A 19478-nucleotide genomic window follows, 5' to 3' on the forward strand; every position below is an offset into this window, starting at 1 on the left:
CTTTGGAGGTCGTGAGGCCGCTGGTGCAGAGCCAAAATGAGACGTACATTTTCCGAAGGAAAAACAAAGTCACGACGACCTCATAAAGGCCACGCAGGCGAGTGATAAGAACATTCCGGCAAATAAAATAAACATTCAGGAAGTGAAAATGCCTTTAAGAAGAGGACACGTGGGATTTGCTGATGTGGAAGTGGCTCCACCAAGCGGCGAGTCGGGTGCCGGCTGTGACCTTCGGTACCGCTCGCAGACTTAACTCGCGGCACTCGCAAACAATTCGCCAAGACGCGCTCACGATGCCAGGGTACACACAAAACCGGCATAATTTATTCAGTTAATCAATAAATAAGAGATCACATCATCATCATCATCATAACAAACAGCGACACTTGAAAGCCACGCCGGACAAATGAGCCTCAAGAAACGATGGAACCGCGGGCTCGCCTTGGGGGAAAATATTCCCGCGCCCGACAACGCCGTACACCACGCCGAATTGGCGTGGCCATCCACCGGCCCCCAACCCCGGCCAGTGAAGGGCGAGGTTCGGGCAGCCTCGCGCCGTCCTAACTCTGCAATGCAAAGAAGACGTGGGCCTTCCCGCGTTCACGACGGGTTTCAAACAAAAGATCAACGGATCGGATGCGCGCCCTTCAAGTTGTGTTCACCAAAAGACGGTTCGGGCCATCTTCGTTGCTGTTTTCCTCTCCTCGGGGTTCGGATTAATCGAGCGGCTTGCTTCTTAAACCTGTCGGTCACATCCGACGGCGCCTCTTTCCCACAAGACGTGCCCTGCTTATTTACAAGCGGATGGGAGCGCAAGGGGGCGGCGGAGCGGCGAGTCTCGGCACGTGCTTGCCCGCTCGCTCGCCCACTCGCTCGCCCGTCCAAAAAACTACCTAGCGAAGAACTACGGCGAATGTCGCGGGGGTGGATGAGGGCATGGCGGGGGGGGGAAGCGGTCCTACGCGAAATGGGAAAAACAGAAAGATCAAGAAGGTTTTGAATTGGCGGAACACACGAGGGGAAAGGGGGAAAGTTGCTGGAATGAGTGCTAAGGTGGGGGCGGTTGTGTGCCAGAAGCGGTGCGGAGGTGCCATACAGTTTCGTAAAAGTGGTAACACGGCTCGGTTCGTAAAACATTGTAACGGACTGAAGTACACGAGACTCGGCGTTACAGTAGAGCATGCATGCTTACTCGAGCTCACCTGAAGTTTAAATGTGATTAAGATAAAACGTTCAGGGCTTTACGGCCCCTTTTTCTTAAATCTTTTTTTTTCTTACTCGTGCTTAACAACAACAACAAAAAACCCCGGAACAGTTAAGATAGTTGTCGGAACATCAAAAAAAGTGACATGTGGTTTTCGTGAAACTAAGTTGCCAGACGTTGTCGGTCATCGTAAAAATTCCACCGATAATTCTTGTTTTTTTGGAAAACGGTTGCAGTTAACTCGAGCCGTAAAAGCTGCTAATTCGCTGTAAATTCGCAGGTAAAGCACACAATCACGATCACAGGCTACTAAGTGCTCGCGAGTCACAGGTTACCGTATAATATTATATTCTGCGGGGTGAGCAAGGCTCGCGCTAACGACGCGTTCATCGTGAAGACGGCAAAACTAAATCATCTCCCTAAAATGAGAAACGCCTCTCCTCGCCAGACGGGGTGTGGGGGGGGGCGCAGTGAGGGATCTGACACGTGGCTCAGCGGGGACCGCTGCTCGTGCGGCGTTGAGCGTGGCGGCGACCCAAACATCCAGCGAATGTGAAAAATGTCTCGTTACAAAAGCTCAGCGTTATTCGATTTTTCTCAATTTGATTCGCTCGCTCCATTCTTCTCTCATTTGTGTTTCAGCAAGTTTGGTAAGGTAGCCATTGAATCCCGCACATTAAATAAATAAAACTCTCTCCTATTCCCACCCCCCCCCCCCCCCGGAGCTCGGGGGATGTCGGCGCAAAGAGAGGGCCCGACGCCAGAGCCGGCGAGCGACGGTAACGCTGTAAACCAAAAGACTTCACAAACGATGTGCGGCAGACGGCTCTGCGCTGTAAAGCTTTGCAGGAGAAGGAGGCGTGTGACCTTACCCACCACCTGCGTGCCAGTGCGGGGTGTGAAGACGGCGGCGCTTGCAAACTGCTCAGAACGGTTTAGCGGATTCCTACGTAATGCGACCGATTACACAAATGATGTCGCGGGCAGGCGGGTGGTGGCGGCGGCGGCGGCAGGGGCGGCGGGGGCAGCGGGGGCAGCGGGGGCAGCGGGGGCGCGTTGTGCCCGGGGCTCTGCGTAAGGCCGCGCCGGCCAGTGCGGCGATGTCGTGGGAGAGAGTGGTGCCGCTCGTCTCCCCGCGGAGCCATCCCGCCCGCCCTAGATGGAGACCTCGTACTCCCGGGTGTCCTGTCGGGAGAAGGTGGTGGGGGGGGGGGGCAGCCACGCACACACGTATACGCCATCGCATCGCGCGCCACCCAGCGAGCGTTGCTCGTCAAACTCTGCGGCAACTGGGCCAACCACGATGGGTTCCCTCCTCCCTCCACGCTCGGCATACTGCAGACCAGGGGTACCCTTGGTGCCCACCGCGGCGCAGCTACGGTTCAATCCACGCTCGTGCCTCTCTGTCGTGTAAAGTCGTTGAGTCTCTCGCGGGCACGAACGGGTTCGAAATGTCAGGCTCACAGCGAGTGCCGAGCAATCGTTCGCGTTCGTCGTGCGGAATGGAAATAACAAAGAAGATACACAGCAGTCAAAGTGGCGCCCGCATGTATATCTCTCTCCAAACAAAAGTATTCTTTACACACACACACAGAGAGAGAAAGGCCTTGGGGGCGCCCGAGTGGTTGGGTAAAAATGAACGGTGTCCCTTACGTGGAGAGGCGGGTATATGAAGGAGAAATATCTTGTCTGCTTATCTATGTTGATGTCACCGCAGCAAGAATCGATGCACTTCACCGTGAGGACGGAGGGAACCTCGTTCGTCCCTGGGCGTAGTTCAAGGGTCAGGGGTTTTTTTTTTCTCCCACCGCTGGCACGGATTCGTAACAAGCAATCGTTTGCGGTGGCGAGACGAATCGACGAGCGCGCTCCCGACGCGAGCTCACGGGACGCCGCCGTGTTCGAGGCCAGTTTAATAGTTGACACAGGTAGGAACAACAGGCTCCACACTGCCCACCAGGGATTATTTGTCTGTCTGTCGTGCATATTTGTCTGTCGTGCACGAATGCGCTGTCCAACCAAGTTCCTACCTGCCTACTCCGAAGGAACGTGTTTTGAGAGCAAGAGGGAGGAGGTCACAAGACACCGGCAGTGGTGGCGCACGAGCACATTCTAAACAGAAAACCTGCGACTGTTGGTAGTGAGCTGCTGCCTTACGGAGGAAGACAAAAAATACACGGCGGGGCATGAAGTTGCTTGGCCCCCGAGAGACCGAAAGCATCGTGGCGCGACTTTGCGCGTCCCCAAAGTGCAGGGTACAGAGTAAAAAGCGCCCACTTTGAACACAAACAACTCGACAAACGAACGTCACGGCCACCTCCCCCCCCCACCCTGCGTATGCGATCAGCTGATGTTTCGGTAAAAAAAAATGACCCCAAATTCAGAACCGAGACCAAGTTTTCTGTGACAGTTTGATCATGAAGTAGCATCAGTGGGTCGGGGGGGGGGGGTTCTGGATTCCACAGCCCCGGCCCTCCCCACATGTGGCTACAGCCCCACTGGGAAAGACATCCACATTTGTGTAAAGGAACGATGTGGCTCGGGGGGGGGGGGGGGGGGAACACTGCAATGGCGACAATCGGCGGCGATGGGAGGTGACCGGCGGGAGCCGGCGATTGTTACTCACGGTGTGGGAAGGCGGCGGTGTGCGCGAGGGTTGGGGGGAATGGGTTATGGCAACGTCTCCCGTCACGACACTCACTGATTGGTGGGTGGGGGGGGCACGCACTACAGATGGACGAAACTGAGCGGCAGTCGCTTTGAAGCCTCCTGGGAATGGGCGACATCCACAGCATGAGATGGGAAACAACAAGACAAATGCAACAGCAGCACACGCGCGCATGCACACATGCACGCAACAACAACAACCGCCATTCGCCATTACTCGGCGGTATCGTCACCACGGCGCCTGTGCCAGGCCAGGTGCTCTCTGAGGCCACGTGAAGTGCCGAAGGCTCGCTGGCAGGAGGTCACGGGACAGACCCAGGTGCCATGGGTTTGACTGACTGAGATGACTGACAGATGCACCAGCTGTGCCCCCTACTACACGCACGCACGTATGGGCGTGCGTGTGCACGCGCATCCGCAAAGAATAAAAAGCCACCCTACATGTGCGCTGCATGGACTGGTCATCTCGAGATGGTAGCTCGTGGCTCCGGTGCGACCGAGGCTAAATACTCGGCGCCGGGTTTGGTCAGTCTGGCGCTTCGAACGAGGTTGGGTTAATTGAATAATTGGAACGTGGATTTTCCACGTGAACTTCTTCCTCCGGATGGAAGCGTTCAGAATCCCCCATGTTGGCGAGCACCTGGCTTATTACCTACGACTCATACTGGTAGGAACCTCCTGGTTACACCAGCCCACAGGGGATTATTGTGTCCGTCCGTCTGTCGTGCAGGGAGGGGCTGGGTGGGGAGGGGAGGGTGGGGAGGGGCTGGGTGGGGCTGGGTGGGGAGGGTGGTGAGGGGCTGGGTGGGGGGTGGGAGGGGTGGGGCTGAGTGGGGAGGGGCTGGCCACTCCGTGGTGCCCTTATAAATCTCAACGTTTAACCTACTCACGCCGGTTTGTGCCCGCCCTCATAGTCGGGCATATTTGCGGGATACACCACGCCGCCGTTGACCCTGGCCATTGACCGAGCAACCCAACGTTCCTGCCAGCTTCCTCCGCAGGAATGTGTTATGATGCACACGAGCGTGCAGCCCCTCCTACAGACGTGGTGCATATTTGCCATTGGCCCTGCCACCCCTCCTCCATTGGGGGGCGGCGGGGGGGGGTGAGCCGTTTGGTGGCAGAGGAGGAGGAGAATGGTCGTCGTGCACTCACTCCGATCTCGTAGATGGGATTGTCGAAGACGGCCTCGTCTGGGAGGCGAGCGTAGGAGTGCGAGCTCGTGAGCGGCACGCGCAGGGACGACTTCCCGCGCAGCCTGCAATTCAAGACACGCGGAGCGAATTACCTTCGGCGGTGCTGTTTGTTGCTGGCTGCTTGGGTGTGTATTTTTTTGGGGGGGGGGGGGGGGGTGGGGGGAGGGCCCTCCTCGGCAACCGTGGTGAGAAAATAAATGAATGAAGATTTGTTGACACTGCCGCCGCCGATCAGAAGAGTTTTTTTCGGAGTGATTGGCGTGTTAATCGGTGCGGCATCGCCACGGATGGGGTTGCGGGATGATGATTGGCCGTGGGACGATTTTCAGAGAAGTTCGAAAGCAACGCAGGCAGTCGGGACGTTAAAACGCAATGGGTGATTTTGTTGTTGTTTTGCGATTGATGCGAACGCGTAACGTCGCAGAAAACGGCACCGCGTGCGCCGTCACTTCTGTAGCGTTAGGCGACGGCGTCACTCTCGGTGAGCACAAGGACATCGAAGAGCTGATTCGGAATTGTCAATAACGCTTTCACAGCCGTGCTGTGTGCAAACGTAAGCCGACCTGCAGCCCGCAACTTATTTTTTTGAATGAACTCTGTAAACAAGGTCAGTGGCAAAAAATATTTTTAGAATGGGTAATAAATGATCCTGGTCCTTTAGTGCAGCATTTGACTTTTCCATATGTGGCCACCAGATGGCAGCAGACACAGCACATTGTGCATCTTTGTCTTCGTGTGTGTGAACTGCAAACACGAGGGCATCGCCATAGAACAGGACGAAACAGAGCGGGCTGTGGAAATAAATTCCCCTTGGGCATCCGAAATGCATTCACTCACTTGGTGAAGTAAACGTAAATCCCTCCGATGAGCAGACCCACGATGACCACGGGGATGGTGATGGCCACCACGATGTCACGGCCGGGCTTCTGCACCCCCGATTCGCTCGTCTTGGCAACTGTGGGGAGGTGTGGGAGGGGGGGTGTTGGAGGGTCGGGGGGGGGAATGAAATCGAGGGGGGAACGATGGTAGCGCCGGGGAGCGAAGAGGCGAGGGGCGAATTGGTGGAGACGGTGCGATGAAGAGAGGGTCGGTCGATGGTGGGGGGAGGGGGGGTGGGAGCAAGAGGGCGAGGAGAGGAATTAATGCAGGCGACGAACGCCGCCCTCGTTAATACACCGGAGTCGAGACGGCACGAGCTCCAGGCCGCATGCAAATTACCGCCCGCGCACGCACGCACGCAGTGAACGAACGCGTGAACACGCGAACACGCAGGCAAGGAGCACAGCCGCGGCCGACCGCTGACAACCCAGAACCCATGCATCCATGCGCAGTGTCCGCCGCCCTCATTCCCACCGAGCGAACCCCCCCCCGGGTAATTCAAAAACTTCATTACCTTCAGACTTCGGGTCAGTGTGGTGCTCCGTGTATGCCACTGAACAAAATAACACAACACTCGTCAGGATCCTTCAATTACATTGAATCGGAAATACAACTCGAAGAAGCATGATCATCAACATCGTCGTCGCCACCACTGTGCTCTGAAAATGGAACATTACAAAAGGCAGCCCCCGTGTTCTTTGCCCTAGGCAAGAGGGGATGCGTGCGATTGGAAGAGGGGAACTCGATTTCATTGCAGGCGCGGGGAGCCTGACATTTGAACCCGAGGTTCTCAGCAGTGCCGGCTCAGCAGCCCGTGTATCTATTTGCTATGCGTGTGTGCGCGTGTGCCTACGATCCATCCTGGGTTGTGGTGGCGGGGCACGCAGGCTACATGACCCAAGCAGCTTCTGTTTGGCCGGATAGAGGGGGCTGAACGGGCGTGGCACATGGGCTAGAGAAGAGATGGAGTGATGTGGTATGGGAGGATATGGAGCTGTGTGTGGTTGCTGATGAGTGGTACCAATGGTGTCAAGATTGGCCCCTATAGTGGAGGCTCGTGAAGGATGCTATTGGGTAGTTGGAGGCAGTTGCCCTTCAACAACAAAGGAGGGTGGACGAGCGGAGCTGTCAGGTGGCTAAAACGGAGCCATTTGTCACAGCAGGGAGCACAGCTGGTGCATCTGCCAGTCATCTCGCTCAACCCATGGTACCCTGGTCTGTCCCATGACCTCCTGTCAGCGAGGCTTCGATACTTCACGTGGCCTCAAAGTGCTGGCACAAGCGCCATGGTGACATCACCGCCACTTCGTGGCAACACGTTGGTTGTTGCTGTTTACGTGTGTGGAGAGTGCGTGTGTCGACTCAGCACGTGCGGCATCTGCGCTCGTGTGCGCTGCACCTACCCTGGCACTTGGGGGCCGAGCCGCTCCAGCGGGACGGGTGGCCGGGCAGGCAGCGCACGCTCACGTCGCCCACCAGCTGGAAGCCGTCCAGGCAGGAGAAGCGCAGCAGCTCGCCCGGCTGGTACAGCTGCTTGTACAGCAGCTGGTATCCGTTCTCCGGCATGCCGGGGTTCACGCACGGGTCGAACACCTCGGCTGCCCCCACGACAGAGACAACGGATCCCCCCCCCCCCCCGGCAAAACAGTCTTAATGGGCTGCTGGTGCCAGCGCTGTTCGCGAGCGAGCACCTATGAAGGTCGCCACGGCGCACGAGGCGGTGTGTGGTCAGTACCCACCCCCCGACCGCTTATGTCTCCCCAGCGCTGACGCTTCAACACACCGCACCGGGTACTCGGTTAAGATCGAGTCGACCTAGGGGAGGGCCCCAGGACAGGCCGAGATATGCGCCGCTGATATTGGCCGGGAGCGCGAATCGAACTTGGGTGGCCGGGGTTCGTGGCGCAGTGCGCGTGCCACCGCGCCGCAGCTGGCCGCAGGGCACACTGGCACGCACGCGTGGGTGAAACTCTGAGGCTAGCCGGGCTGCGATATACACGCCAAGAGATGGTAAGTGCGATGGCTCTTTTGAGTGGTATCCCCTCGTATTTGTGATGAGTTTTTTTTTCCAGGCGTTCCGGTTTCACTTCCGCATGGGGCCAGTGAGGCTCTCCTGGATGAAGAACAACCCTGTCATCCGTCTACTTCTCTGGCCTCTCTCGGTGCTGTGAAGAAGGGCCACTGGCAAAAATGTGGCCTTTTAAAGGCAGCAGTGTTATTGATGAATGTATTGAGTTGTTGTCACGTGTGCTTGCACACCACAGTCACCGAATAATTCGTTCACTATTCTTATGAGCCTGGGTAGTGCCGACCCGCCCATACTGAGCTTCATAGCTCATCGGATTCCTCCAGGATAAATAAAGATTCTGATTGTGTTCGGGTGGGTGAGTACCATGGACAATCCAGTGGGCAGCAGGCAGAGGGCAGTGAAGCGACATCGATCGTTGTACCGTACTTCTACGCTCCCGCTGTATTCCCCCATGCCTCCCACCAACTCGCACGGGATCTCGCGTGGTAAAGTATGATCGAATAACCCCCATGACTATCACAATCACGTTGGGGGCAGGGGGTGGGGGGGGGGGTACCCTCATCCAGCAGTAGATTTACAAAGGAGCTGTACGCTGTCGTTATTATTAACAGGACCCTGCGGGGTGGGCTGGTAGGAATAATACTAATACCGGTACAGGGATATCGACCGCACACACACGCACACGCGCACACACGCGCATAAACGTACACACGCACACACACACGCACACACACCGCACGCACACACACATACATGCACGCACGCACACGCACACGTAATGAAGTTGTGTTGCTACGCTTCCAGTTCGCCGTGAATAACGATCCGAAGCCCAATAGCGCCCATTCATCACGCCGCTCGAGTGGGCCGGACACGCACACACGCACGCACACACACGCACACAGTCACACATATACACACACGCACGCACACACACGCACACACACGCGCATACACACGCACACACACGCACGCACGCAAACACACACGCACGCACACACACACACGCGCAGGGGGAGCGGGCGGCCATCTTGTCGGACGGACGGACGGACAAACGGACGCGGACGGACGGACGGACGGACAAACGGTCGGACGATATAATCTATTGGTGGTCTGGTCCACTTCGTTCCTACCAGTATCACTCCGAATAAAATCCCGAGCACCCCCCAAGTCTCCCGGCCCGGGGGCCGTGGCTGTGATGGATTTCACATCAGCACAGTTTCGCAACAATCAATGCCAATGAGGCATGCTCGACTAATTGGAGGCAATTACGCTAATAAAGGACGTGGGAACGGATGCCCGCGGGAACGAAACGATTTACGAGCCGCGTGGCTTGGGAGTGGCGGAGTGACGGGCCGCACCACGAGAGAGGGCACCACGGAGTGAGGGCATCGCTGGCGGAGCTCCCAACTACTCCGAGGGTCACGCCACAACGATATCCCGTACTGCAATATCGTGTGATACGATACCATACGATACTATACGACACCATACACTACCATGTAAGGCAATACAATGTCAGGCAATATCTATGCAATGAATACCGTGCAATGGAATAATACCAAGGCAATGCAATAAGATACACTACCATGCAATACAACGCCGCATAATAACATCAATGTCTCCCCTTCGGCCCTGGCTCTGCCAGTGTCACCGTGGCAAATTTTTTTGTTACGGCTTAACCGACATGTTTAGTAGTCAATTTGAACTGGAGGTTTAAGCGGCGGAAAAAAAGAAATATTTTCTCGGCATCTCCTCCGGGGAAGCGGAGAGAGCTAAAACGAAGCGACGATAACGATGTCGACTTGCAACACGGCATTCGCTCGTTGAGACGCAAGCGAGCGACTCGACGGCACGAGGAGGAGAAGGAGGAACCCCAGACAGGCTGGGAAGGCGGCAGCATCGCTGTCAACCCATATACGGCTTACTCCGTATTCTTGTACAGGGAAATTTAGTTAATTTTACCCCGTATTTAGTTTTCAGGTCCATACGGCGTACGGCCGTTTCAATACGGGCAAACAAATACTTTTTGGTTCATTTGTTTGTATTTCTCCCTTTGTAGGATGAACGTTGAGATTTATAAGAGCACGGGGTGACCAATCAGGTCTGAATTGGTCTGTAACAAGGTAGGGCACTGACAAGGGGTTGACAGGAATGTGGCAGCGGCAGCAGCAGCAGCCACGCGCGGCAAGGAACGGGCGTTACCAACAGCTGCTTAAAGCTCTGCGGTCCTCGACATATTCGGACGTTTTTGGCCAATTAACGAGCGTTCACACGTGGGAGGAGAAAAGCCAAAATGTGTGCGGCGAGGGAGCAGCGCTCTGTCCCTTACGTATTGACCGTACGGGAGTCCACCAACCCTCGGTGTCTACGCAGCGCTGGGTTACAGGCCGCGTGCGGAGCCACCACCACCCGCTGTGGGTTAGCGGGCTGGGGAAGGGAATGTGGCGCTGCGTGCTCCCGTCGCAAAATTTCTTCCCCCACACACACAAGTCCAGTGAATGAATAAACAAGTCCAGTAGATGGCAACACCGACAACCAATTCACATAACACACGAAAAATATAATAAAACTAAAATTAGTATTTTATTTATTTTGCCATGTAAGGCCCACTGAGCTATGTAGCTCTTTTTCAGAAGCGATCTGGCCACAAATAAAAGCTCAACGAAGTGGCTGATCCGATGGAAACTTATCTCAGCCAAATACTCTAAACGCTACGTTGGTTCTAAATGTGGGGGGAAAAACCGGAGAAAAAATCCACGCGACCACATGGAGAAGAGAGAGCACACGCAAACTCCAAATATACAGCAGGTGTCAAGGGTCCGGGATCGAACCCATGACCTCCTGTATACCAGGACGAGGTAGTTTAACATCTCGCTGCCGGGAGCCGAGCCGAAGCCCGAGCCGGACGCGCCACTCACGGACGCATCGCGGCGCCGGCGCGCTCCACTTGGGGCTGCCGGTGTCGCGCGCGTGGCACGTGAGCAGTGAGCCGCCCTCCATCTGGTAGCCACGGTCGCAGCCGTACTGCACGGTGGAGCTGACGAGGAAGCGCGAGTCGGAGAGCACGCGCCGGCCGTGCTCCGTCACGCCGGGGTCCGAGCAGTACTGCACTGCTCGGCGGACGGGGGAGGGGGGGGCAGGAGAACAGAAAGCGAAGAGGTGTGAGCAGGTGGCTAGGAGTGGGGGGGGGTATTGTGACCGTGTCCCCGTTGGTTTGTTGCATGGCAGCGCTTTGTTTGTTAGGTTTGGAGGGGATGTCGGCGACGCGCGAGCTGAGAGCGGAGGGCTGGGACGAGAGGGGAGGACGTCCATCGTGGAGGTGGAGCGATGGGATCGGCTCGTGTGCGGGCGCGTACCGGGGTACACTGTCGTACGTATGTAGAACTTCTTTCGCACCGTACGTAGCCGACCGGGCTAGTCGGAAGTGTGTGGGAAGGACAAACTAAAAACAAATATCAGTTTGAAATCTAGATTTTAAAGTGCGTAGCATCCAGTGGCTTCCTGACTGCTGCAGCGCTGGACCGTTAATGATGGAAATGGCTGAGGGGAGGCCTTCCTCCAACAGTGGACTGATCCCGGCTGATGATGACGTTATAGTACTCGTAGAGAGTAAAACAAAAACATATCTACATATTATAATTGTGGTAAAAATTCGAGCAAAAAGTTCAGATAAATCACACACAGACACGCGTGCGAGTGATGGGAGGTTCTTCATTAATTAGTGGCATGGAAGCCGGCGGGCAGCTGTCAAGTCAAAAACACATTAAAATTTTCGCAAATATTACTTATTGTTTTGGGATTGTGTCTCGCAAGTTCTGGGCAATTTGGCCACCGCCCATCACCCCCCACTTCCCCGCACCCCGCCCGCCCGTCCCAGTGTCGTGCGTTCGGTAACAATCGGCAATGGGATGGCCACGGGCCATGATGATCACCGGGGCGTCGCCGAGAGCCGTGGGCCGCGCCGTCGCGCTCAATACCGTCGCAAGGCCGCGCGCATCAGCAGGGGCGCGACGAGCTTAATGAATATAAATGACTCTGCCGCTACCGGGCGCTTTCCGCTAGAGAGTATGGGGGATGCGGAAGCTGGGGGAGGGGGGGGGAGGTGGATGCCATCAGAGCGTCTGGGTTGCTTCCGCTCCCCCCCTCCGCTCCTCGTAATATCAGCGGATCCTCAAACGAATGACTGCGTCGTAAGCTGACGCTGGGCTAGACTGTGGAGCAAAAATTGCCTGTGCATGGCTAGGCTGAGAGAGCCTTTGGTGAAGTTGGGGGTGGATTGCCTTGGCATTGAATTACAGTGCTGGTGGTCTCGGCTGTGGTGGGTTAGATCGTGGTGGGTTAGACCGTGGTGGGTTAGAACACGGTGGGTTAGAACGCGGTGGGTTAGAACGCGGTGGGTTAGAACGCGGTGGGTGAGGCAACCTGGGCTGGGATGGCCGTGAGAATCTCGTGCGTCAATACTAAAACAATCAACTTGCGAGGGGGGAACAACAACGACCTGAAGACGCAATGAAAGGAGGTTTTTACACATTTCCAGGAACGTCCAACCCACCAGCCCCGGTTGCAATTCTCACTGCAGAAGAATCTTCACGTGCACGAAGTTGCCGATACGAGCGGTCACAATAAAATTCTAGATTTGAAGCTTTCGTGACTGCAAGGATTCACAATTAAATTGCCAGGGCAATTATCAGATATTGAGTCACCACCGCCCGGCACCACCGCTAGGGCCAGTACCACGCCCAATGCTCATGTTAATTGGCACCAGATACTCATATAAGGCCAACGTGACACAATAGTCCAGATTCCCTGTTTAACATTATTGGCCGATGGGGGCAAGTGCTGTGAGCGAGCACCAACGAAGGCCGGCACGGCGCACGAGGAGGGGGTGGTGTTTTCAGGACCACGCCCGGCCGCGACGGCGTTAGTCTGCACGGCTTCCAGGGGTCGGGGCGGCATCCCGAGCGCAGCACCCGGCGAGGAACACCGACATAACTTTTGACCCTCGTCGCTGAGGTACGACAGATTCTTCGACGAGCCGACTTTGTAAAGTCAGGCGAGCGCCGGTTTACCGTCGGCCGTCGTGCGCCGCACCAGTTATCCGCCGCCACCGCCACCACCGCCACTCACCGCGCTGGCAGGAGGGCGGGTCGGTGCTCCAGGAGAGGTCCCACTGGCACATGAGAATGTCGGTGCCCAGGATGTCGTAGCCGGGCTCGCACTGGTACGTGGCCACCGTGCCGCGAATCGGCTCAGCGTGAGACAGCGTCTTCCAGCCGTGCGACACGTCGGGCAACGGTGAGCACGTGTCGTTACGCACGACCTCTGCGTGTGCAAAGTAAAGTAAGGGGTGGGGGGGGGGGTAAAAAGAGAAGGTAAGGCGGGGGGGGTCACGTAGAAATAAATAAATGATAATGCGGGTCACGGATAGCATTGCGATTGAGAATGTCGATGGCCGAGGTACTGCGTGGTAAATGGGCTGGCAGGTTGACGGGCCGGTTGGTGGGCGAGAGCTGCAGCCACTACCCTTCCTCCAGGCTTTCCTACGGCCTCGGAAAGGATGTTGGAGGCCCCGGGGGAAAACAAATTACATGAGAAGACTTCTCCGAGATCCCCTTGGATGGAAAACCGCCCCATCAATCTGCCCCATCTGCACCCCAACTCTTCGTGGCCCTGAGCTGTAAACGATGATCGGGGATGCCAGCAACGTGGCCGCAACACGTTTCATAGAATTTTTGTTTCACCGTTCAAAACATTTCTCCCAATTTTTTTTCTTCCAATTGTGCTCCGGGGCGTCACGCCACACGGTCGACGCATCCGCGTTGATCTCTTGCCGAGCGGTCGGCCGGCTGGCCGCGACGCTCCGGTGTAAGAAAACGGCCCGACGGAAGCGGATACCATGGAGCTACCTCTGAGATCCCCCCGCCACGCTCCCCCGCCACGCTCCCCCCGCCACGCTCCCCCCGCCACGCTCCCCCCGCCACGCTCCCCCCGCCACGCTCCCCCCGCCACGCTCCCCCCGCCACGCTCCCCCCGCCACGCTCCCCCCGCCACGCTCCCCCCGCCACGCTCCCCCCGCCACGCTCCCCCCGCCACGCTCCCCCCGCCACGCTCCCCCCGCCACGCTCCCCCCGCCACGCTCCCCCCGCCACGCTCCCCCCGCAACGCTCCCCCCGCAACGCTCCCCCCGCCACGCTCCCCCCGCCACGCTCCCCCCGCAACGCTCCCCCCGCCACGCTTCCCCCGCCACGCTCCCCCCGCAACGCGGCCGCGTCGCCCGACAGGCGCCGGCGTCCGTCCGTCCGCTGGACTGACCCCGGGCGAGGCGGCGGCGGCTCTCACCGGAGTAGTGGACGACGAAGCCACGACCCCTGCCGGGGATGGGACCCGCGGGGTCGGACAGGAACTGCACCGTGACCTCAGAACCCGTGGTGAAGACGCGGAAGCGGTGGTGCGTGCCGGCGTACTGTCCCAGGGCCCGCGACGTCAGGTCGTCGCCGTCGAAGATCGTCACCGAGTCCGTGTTGCCGATGTCCAGCCTACGGGGGGCGGGCGGGCGTGTGGGCAGCGGGCACACGATTATAAGTAAATCATACAATTAAAGTAATTCTAAAACAATATATATCGTTTTTTTCCCTCCCAATTTTAGATCGAATGTACGACCAGCAACGTTTCACGGGACAAAAAAATCAATGCGCATCTCTGGCGCAGGCAATGCCGAACACGTTCACGTTGGAGAATGACACACGGAAGCGGATTTCACAGAGCTGCCTCCGAGATCCCTTCGAGCGACCGTTGGTTTACACAGAACTCTACCACCTGCCACGCTTCAGCGAGTAACGTTCGTCGCACGACAGTCAAGCCGGTGTATACATTTCCGCGGCTGCAATTGAGTAATATTATATCCACGGTGATTCTGGTTTAATTCAAGGCGGCTGGCTGCCTGCGATATAAACACAGAAACTCGACGCTGTAAGCTCAGTGCTCTGACCTCTGAGCCACCTGGTCACCCGATGCCATTTTGTGTTTTTGAAGCCACGTCAGGGCGATTAACATTCCTCTCGCAGTCCGAGCGCGGCATTGTAGTCGGATTCATCACGCGGATGAAATAAACTTTGATGGTCAAGGGATTTTTTCAAATGTAATTTATGACCATCATGAATTCGGACGTTTTTATTAATGTTTTTCCTTTGTTTCTTTCGTTTTCATTTTTCCACTGCGGTACAACTCGGTCGGCAAGACAAAGGCACGTGGTGGCCAGGTGGGCCAGAGGTTGGAGACATGGAGCCGGCAACCACTGATCACCTGGGTTCGCATCTGGTTTTCAGATTCCAATTCCCCTACCCGGCTGCCCACTAAAGGGGCTTTGCCGTTGGAAGCCACTGAAGCTATGCACTTTTAAATCTAGATTGAAAACCAATTTCTTTCCGACAGCTTTTTGTGTTTAGTTTGTTGTCCTTCCCCCCCCACCCCGCGGCACCCCCGATTAGCGTGGTTGGTGCACAAAAAGTTCAGTTTCACAGCCGTAAATATCCGTCCGCAAAAAAAACGACGGCGTTTAATTAACGAACCATGCGGCTCGCTCATCGCAGTTCCACTTCATAAAATATAAATCTGTGCGATTTTCCACGTCATGAAATATTGTCAACAACCAAGGAAATAAGCGCTCGGCTCCGGAACGGACGCTTCGTCCCACGACGATGATGACAGCGCAGTCGGAAGAAAACGGCGAAGACAACTGGGGACAAAAAGACGCCCAGCGCGACGCGCAGGAGACGGCCCCGCTCCCCACCCACATTTAGGCATCAAAACGAGCTCAAGATCAACAAGCAGGCACACACATATGCGCACGTGCGCACACACACACGCACGTGCGCACACACACGCACGTGCGCACACACGCGCACGTGCGCACACACGCGCACGCACGCGCCAGGACCATGAAACCCTCTACAGAAAAGAAAATCGATCGATGCCAATTCCAAATTGTACGGACTTTAACCAAAAGCCTGATCAACGTTTTACGCAGATAATGAAACACCGATGATGCGGCGGCTGGGAGACGCGATCCTGGGCGGTGCGGGGCAGGGACTGGCCACCCTGCAGACGAGCCGAATTGCTATAATTCGGCTCAGGTCCGCGCATCCATTATGTGAGGTCGAACCCAGACTGCAATTAGACGAGCGTGGCCGGATCGAAGCCTCTCAATTCCACCATCGCTCGGGGGCCCCGGCGGTGCCAGCTTCAATTTGGCTTTTATTTGGCAAAAAATGAAGCCAAAAAAAAAGCCAAATGAAGTGAAACAAGACGAGGGGCTGTCGCTGCACGGACCTGCTACCGCTGCTACTACTGCTAACGCTGTTGCTCATGCTGCTGCTGTTGCTACTGATGTCTCTACTGCTAACGCTGTGACTCATGCTGCTGTTACTCCTGCTGCCTCTACTGCTAACGCTATTCATCATGCTGCTACTACTGCTAACGCTGTTGCTCATGCTGCTGCTACTGCTGCTGCCTCTACTGCTAACGCTGTTGTTAATGCTGCTGTTGCTCCTGCTTCCTCTACTGCTAACGCTGTTGTTAATGCTGCTGTTGCTCCTGCTTCCTCTACTGCTAACGCCGTTGCTCATGCTGCTGCTGCCGCTGTGTGTGTGAACCGCGTGTGTGCGTGAACCACGTGAGCGTGTGTGTGAACCACGTGAGCGTGTGTGTGAACCACGTGAGCGTGTGTGTGTGCAAACCACGTGTGCGTGTGTGTGTGTGAACCACGTGAGCGTGTGCGTGAACCACGTGTGCGCGTGCTCACAGCTGTATCTCCAGCAGGATGCGCCGCCCTTCGCGCACACGCACGCCCCAGATGCAGTCCTGGCCCTCGTCGTAGATGTCGGGGTAGTTGGGGGAGAGGATGATTCCGTGCGACCCGGTGACGTCGCCGCCACACAGCGCTGTGCACGCACACACACACAGACAAAGATCCCCCGTCTAGCTTTCACGGACTGCTCAGGCAAGTGCCGTTAGTGAGCACCTACGAAGGCTGGAACGGCACACAAGGGGGTGGGGGTGGCCAGCGTCACACACGTCCGCCTTTGTCTCCCCAATGGCGATGTTTTTACACAGCGTACTCATTTGAGGGTGAGTCGAGCTCGGGGAGTCCCAGGACCAGTTCAGATAATCGTCACTATTGTTGGCCGTGAGCGAGAATCGAACCCCCGGCTAGCCGGGTTTGCAGCGCGCTAATCGCTACGCTACACGACCACACGCACACACACAAATACACACACACACAAGAACAACAACCACCATTCGCCTATAAGTGGCGGTGGCGTCACCACGACGCTAGTGCCAGGCCATGTGCACCTTGAGGCCATGTGAAGTGTCGAACGCCCGCTGCCAGGAGGTCACGGGGCAGACCCAGCAGGTGCCACGGGTCGACTGACTGAGATGACCGAGATGACTGGTTGATGCACCACTTGTGCCCCCTACTGTGCCAACTTGCTGTGCTTTAGCCACCCGGCGCTCCACTCGTTGTTGTGAGCGTCGCTCCTCCGCCCTCTGTTGTTGTTGGAGGGTGACTGCCTCCAACTGCCCAGCAGCGTCCTTCACGAGCCTCCTCCACAGAGGCCGATCTTGACACCGCTGGTACCAGTCATCGGCAAGTCCACTCAGCTCCACGTCTTCCTGTACCACATCACTCCATCTCTTCTCTAGCCCGTGCCGCGCCCGTTTAGCCCCCTCGATCCGGCAGAACAAAAGCTGTTTAGGCATGCGGTGGCTGGGCATGGAGGCTACACGACCCAGCCAACGCAGCCTTGCCTGCCGGAGGAGCTCACCGATGGGACTTTGCACATACACACACGCGCGCAATCTCCAGTGAAAACCTGGTCCATGAAAAAACAAACTCTTGCGAGCTCCAAGTGTCGCTCTCTCCGAATCGAGTGGCTCCCGCTCGCGTAAACATCAGTATTTTTTCTTCAACCAGCGAACGCGTCGTTACCCTTTTCTCATTGGCGCCCCTGAAAGAGTATTGGGAGTTAGGGGTCAAAGGCTCAGAGGTCACGGTGCCGAACCGGCACTGCTAAGATTCTGGGGATGGAATCCAGCTATCGGCCCGCCAGGTTTATCCAGTGCAGTGGTTAGCTCATGGTTCCAGCCCGGGTCACCAAATGATTGTACAAAGAGGAAGAAAGACTCCATCGTACTAAATATGTTTTTTGCACTTAATTTGTCTGACAATTAAAAATATACGATCACGCGATAAACATCTCATTATTGCTCTGACACCAATATAAAATAGAACCAATTAGTGCTGCTATTTCCTATCGTTAGACAGTTGTGTGACCACACTTCTATTTGTGCTTTTAGTTTATTGTCCTTTCCCTGCACCTCCGATTAGCGCGGTTGGCTACGTACGGCGCGAAAGAAGTTCAACGCGCATTCACAGAGTTAAGTAGAGGTACAAGAGCTCCCTTATGAGGTAGACCTGGGTACCCACACGGACCTCGCACGTGTCAAGACCAAATTTAAATTACGACAAAAACAATTAAACAGTTTGCAGCACATTGTCAACCTACTGTTGGATGAATGCCCCCACCCTACACCCCATACCATGTCAGCTGTGGGGGACGTTTGACCATACTTCACCATGCTGCCCAATGGAGATTTTTGTTTAACGAGGGGCAAAGGGGCCCCAGGAGCGGTTCAAGAATCGCTCAGCAACCGAGCGAGATTAGCCGCAGACGTGTGTCGAACTCGGATGCGCGGCTCCGTAGCGCGGTGCGCGAACCACTGCTCCCCCCCCCCCCACACCGAGCCAACACGGGGCAACATTTTATTTTTTACAAACTGCCAACAACCGACCGAGATAGGCATTGGCGTGGCAGCCAGAGAGGTTGGCAACCCAGGGGAAGGCCCCCGGGTAGGGGGTCGGCGCGATAACGTCAAGGCGGGCGACCCCGCGGGGCGATCGCGTCGACGGCGCAGCAGATAAACTGCGGTGGCGACGTGCGGTCGCTTCAACGGCACTGAGGAGCGCGACGACCTCTTGACCTTGAAGCGAGCCTGACAGTTTTTCGGGCGGGGGGGGGGGGGGTCACTGCGACGGCGGGAGAAATGGCTCCGTTAACGATTCCAGCACTTCCACGACGCGATAAATTGTTGTGATTTGGGGGTCACGGATCAATGCAGTTTGCCCTTGTGGTGCGCGAACGATCTACGGCCGTACGAATCTACTCTCTGTCCGCGGCTGAGAAAATTCATACGCATACACGAGTCAGAAGTGATCGATTCTTCCGCACAATACCCTTCTATGTGTGTGCTGGGAGCGGAGGATCTGATGCTAATTGACGAGTTGTTGGGCCTAAGTACGCAACGATTCACCGATTCGTTGAGTAAAATATCAATTTATATTCTTGGTTCTTTCTTTACCGAAAGAACCAAGAATATAAAATATCATTTGTTTACCGATTATGTGAATTGCGATCCCTGATTTTTACAATTCATGAAATTACTG

At 56.2% G+C, this 19478-nt stretch overlaps 1 protein-coding gene across 3 annotated transcripts in view; it reads right to left on the minus strand.

Moving 5' to 3' along the window:
• Nucleotides 1–288: 288 nt before the first annotated feature.
• The window catches only part of LOC144933031 (seizure protein 6 homolog), a 74393-nt gene continuing 55203 nt past the window's right edge, over nucleotides 289–19478 (minus strand). For 2 of the 3 annotated variants that reach the window (XM_078857480.1, XM_078857479.1), the window contains exons 9-17: nucleotides 16776–16914; nucleotides 14315–14511; nucleotides 13103–13297; nucleotides 10894–11085; nucleotides 7350–7544; nucleotides 6461–6499; nucleotides 5905–6022; nucleotides 5027–5129; nucleotides 289–2389 (exon numbers count right to left, since the gene is read on the minus strand). In XM_078857480.1, coding sequence (XP_078713606.1) covers nucleotides 2360–2389; nucleotides 5027–5129; nucleotides 5905–6022; nucleotides 6461–6499; nucleotides 7350–7544; nucleotides 10894–11085; nucleotides 13103–13297; nucleotides 14315–14511; nucleotides 16776–16914 — 1208 coding nt within the window. In that variant the 3' untranslated portion in view covers nucleotides 289–2359. The remainder of the gene's footprint in view (nucleotides 2390–5026; nucleotides 5130–5904; nucleotides 6023–6460; nucleotides 6500–7349; nucleotides 7545–10893; nucleotides 11086–13102; nucleotides 13298–14314; nucleotides 14512–16775; nucleotides 16915–19478) is intronic. The other variant, XM_078857481.1, reaches the window with a different exon arrangement.

Source organism: Lampetra fluviatilis, chromosome 6, assembly GCF_964198595.1.
Source record: "Lampetra fluviatilis chromosome 6, kcLamFluv1.1, whole genome shotgun sequence".
Classification (NCBI taxonomy): domain Eukaryota; kingdom Metazoa; phylum Chordata; class Hyperoartia; order Petromyzontiformes; family Petromyzontidae; genus Lampetra; species Lampetra fluviatilis.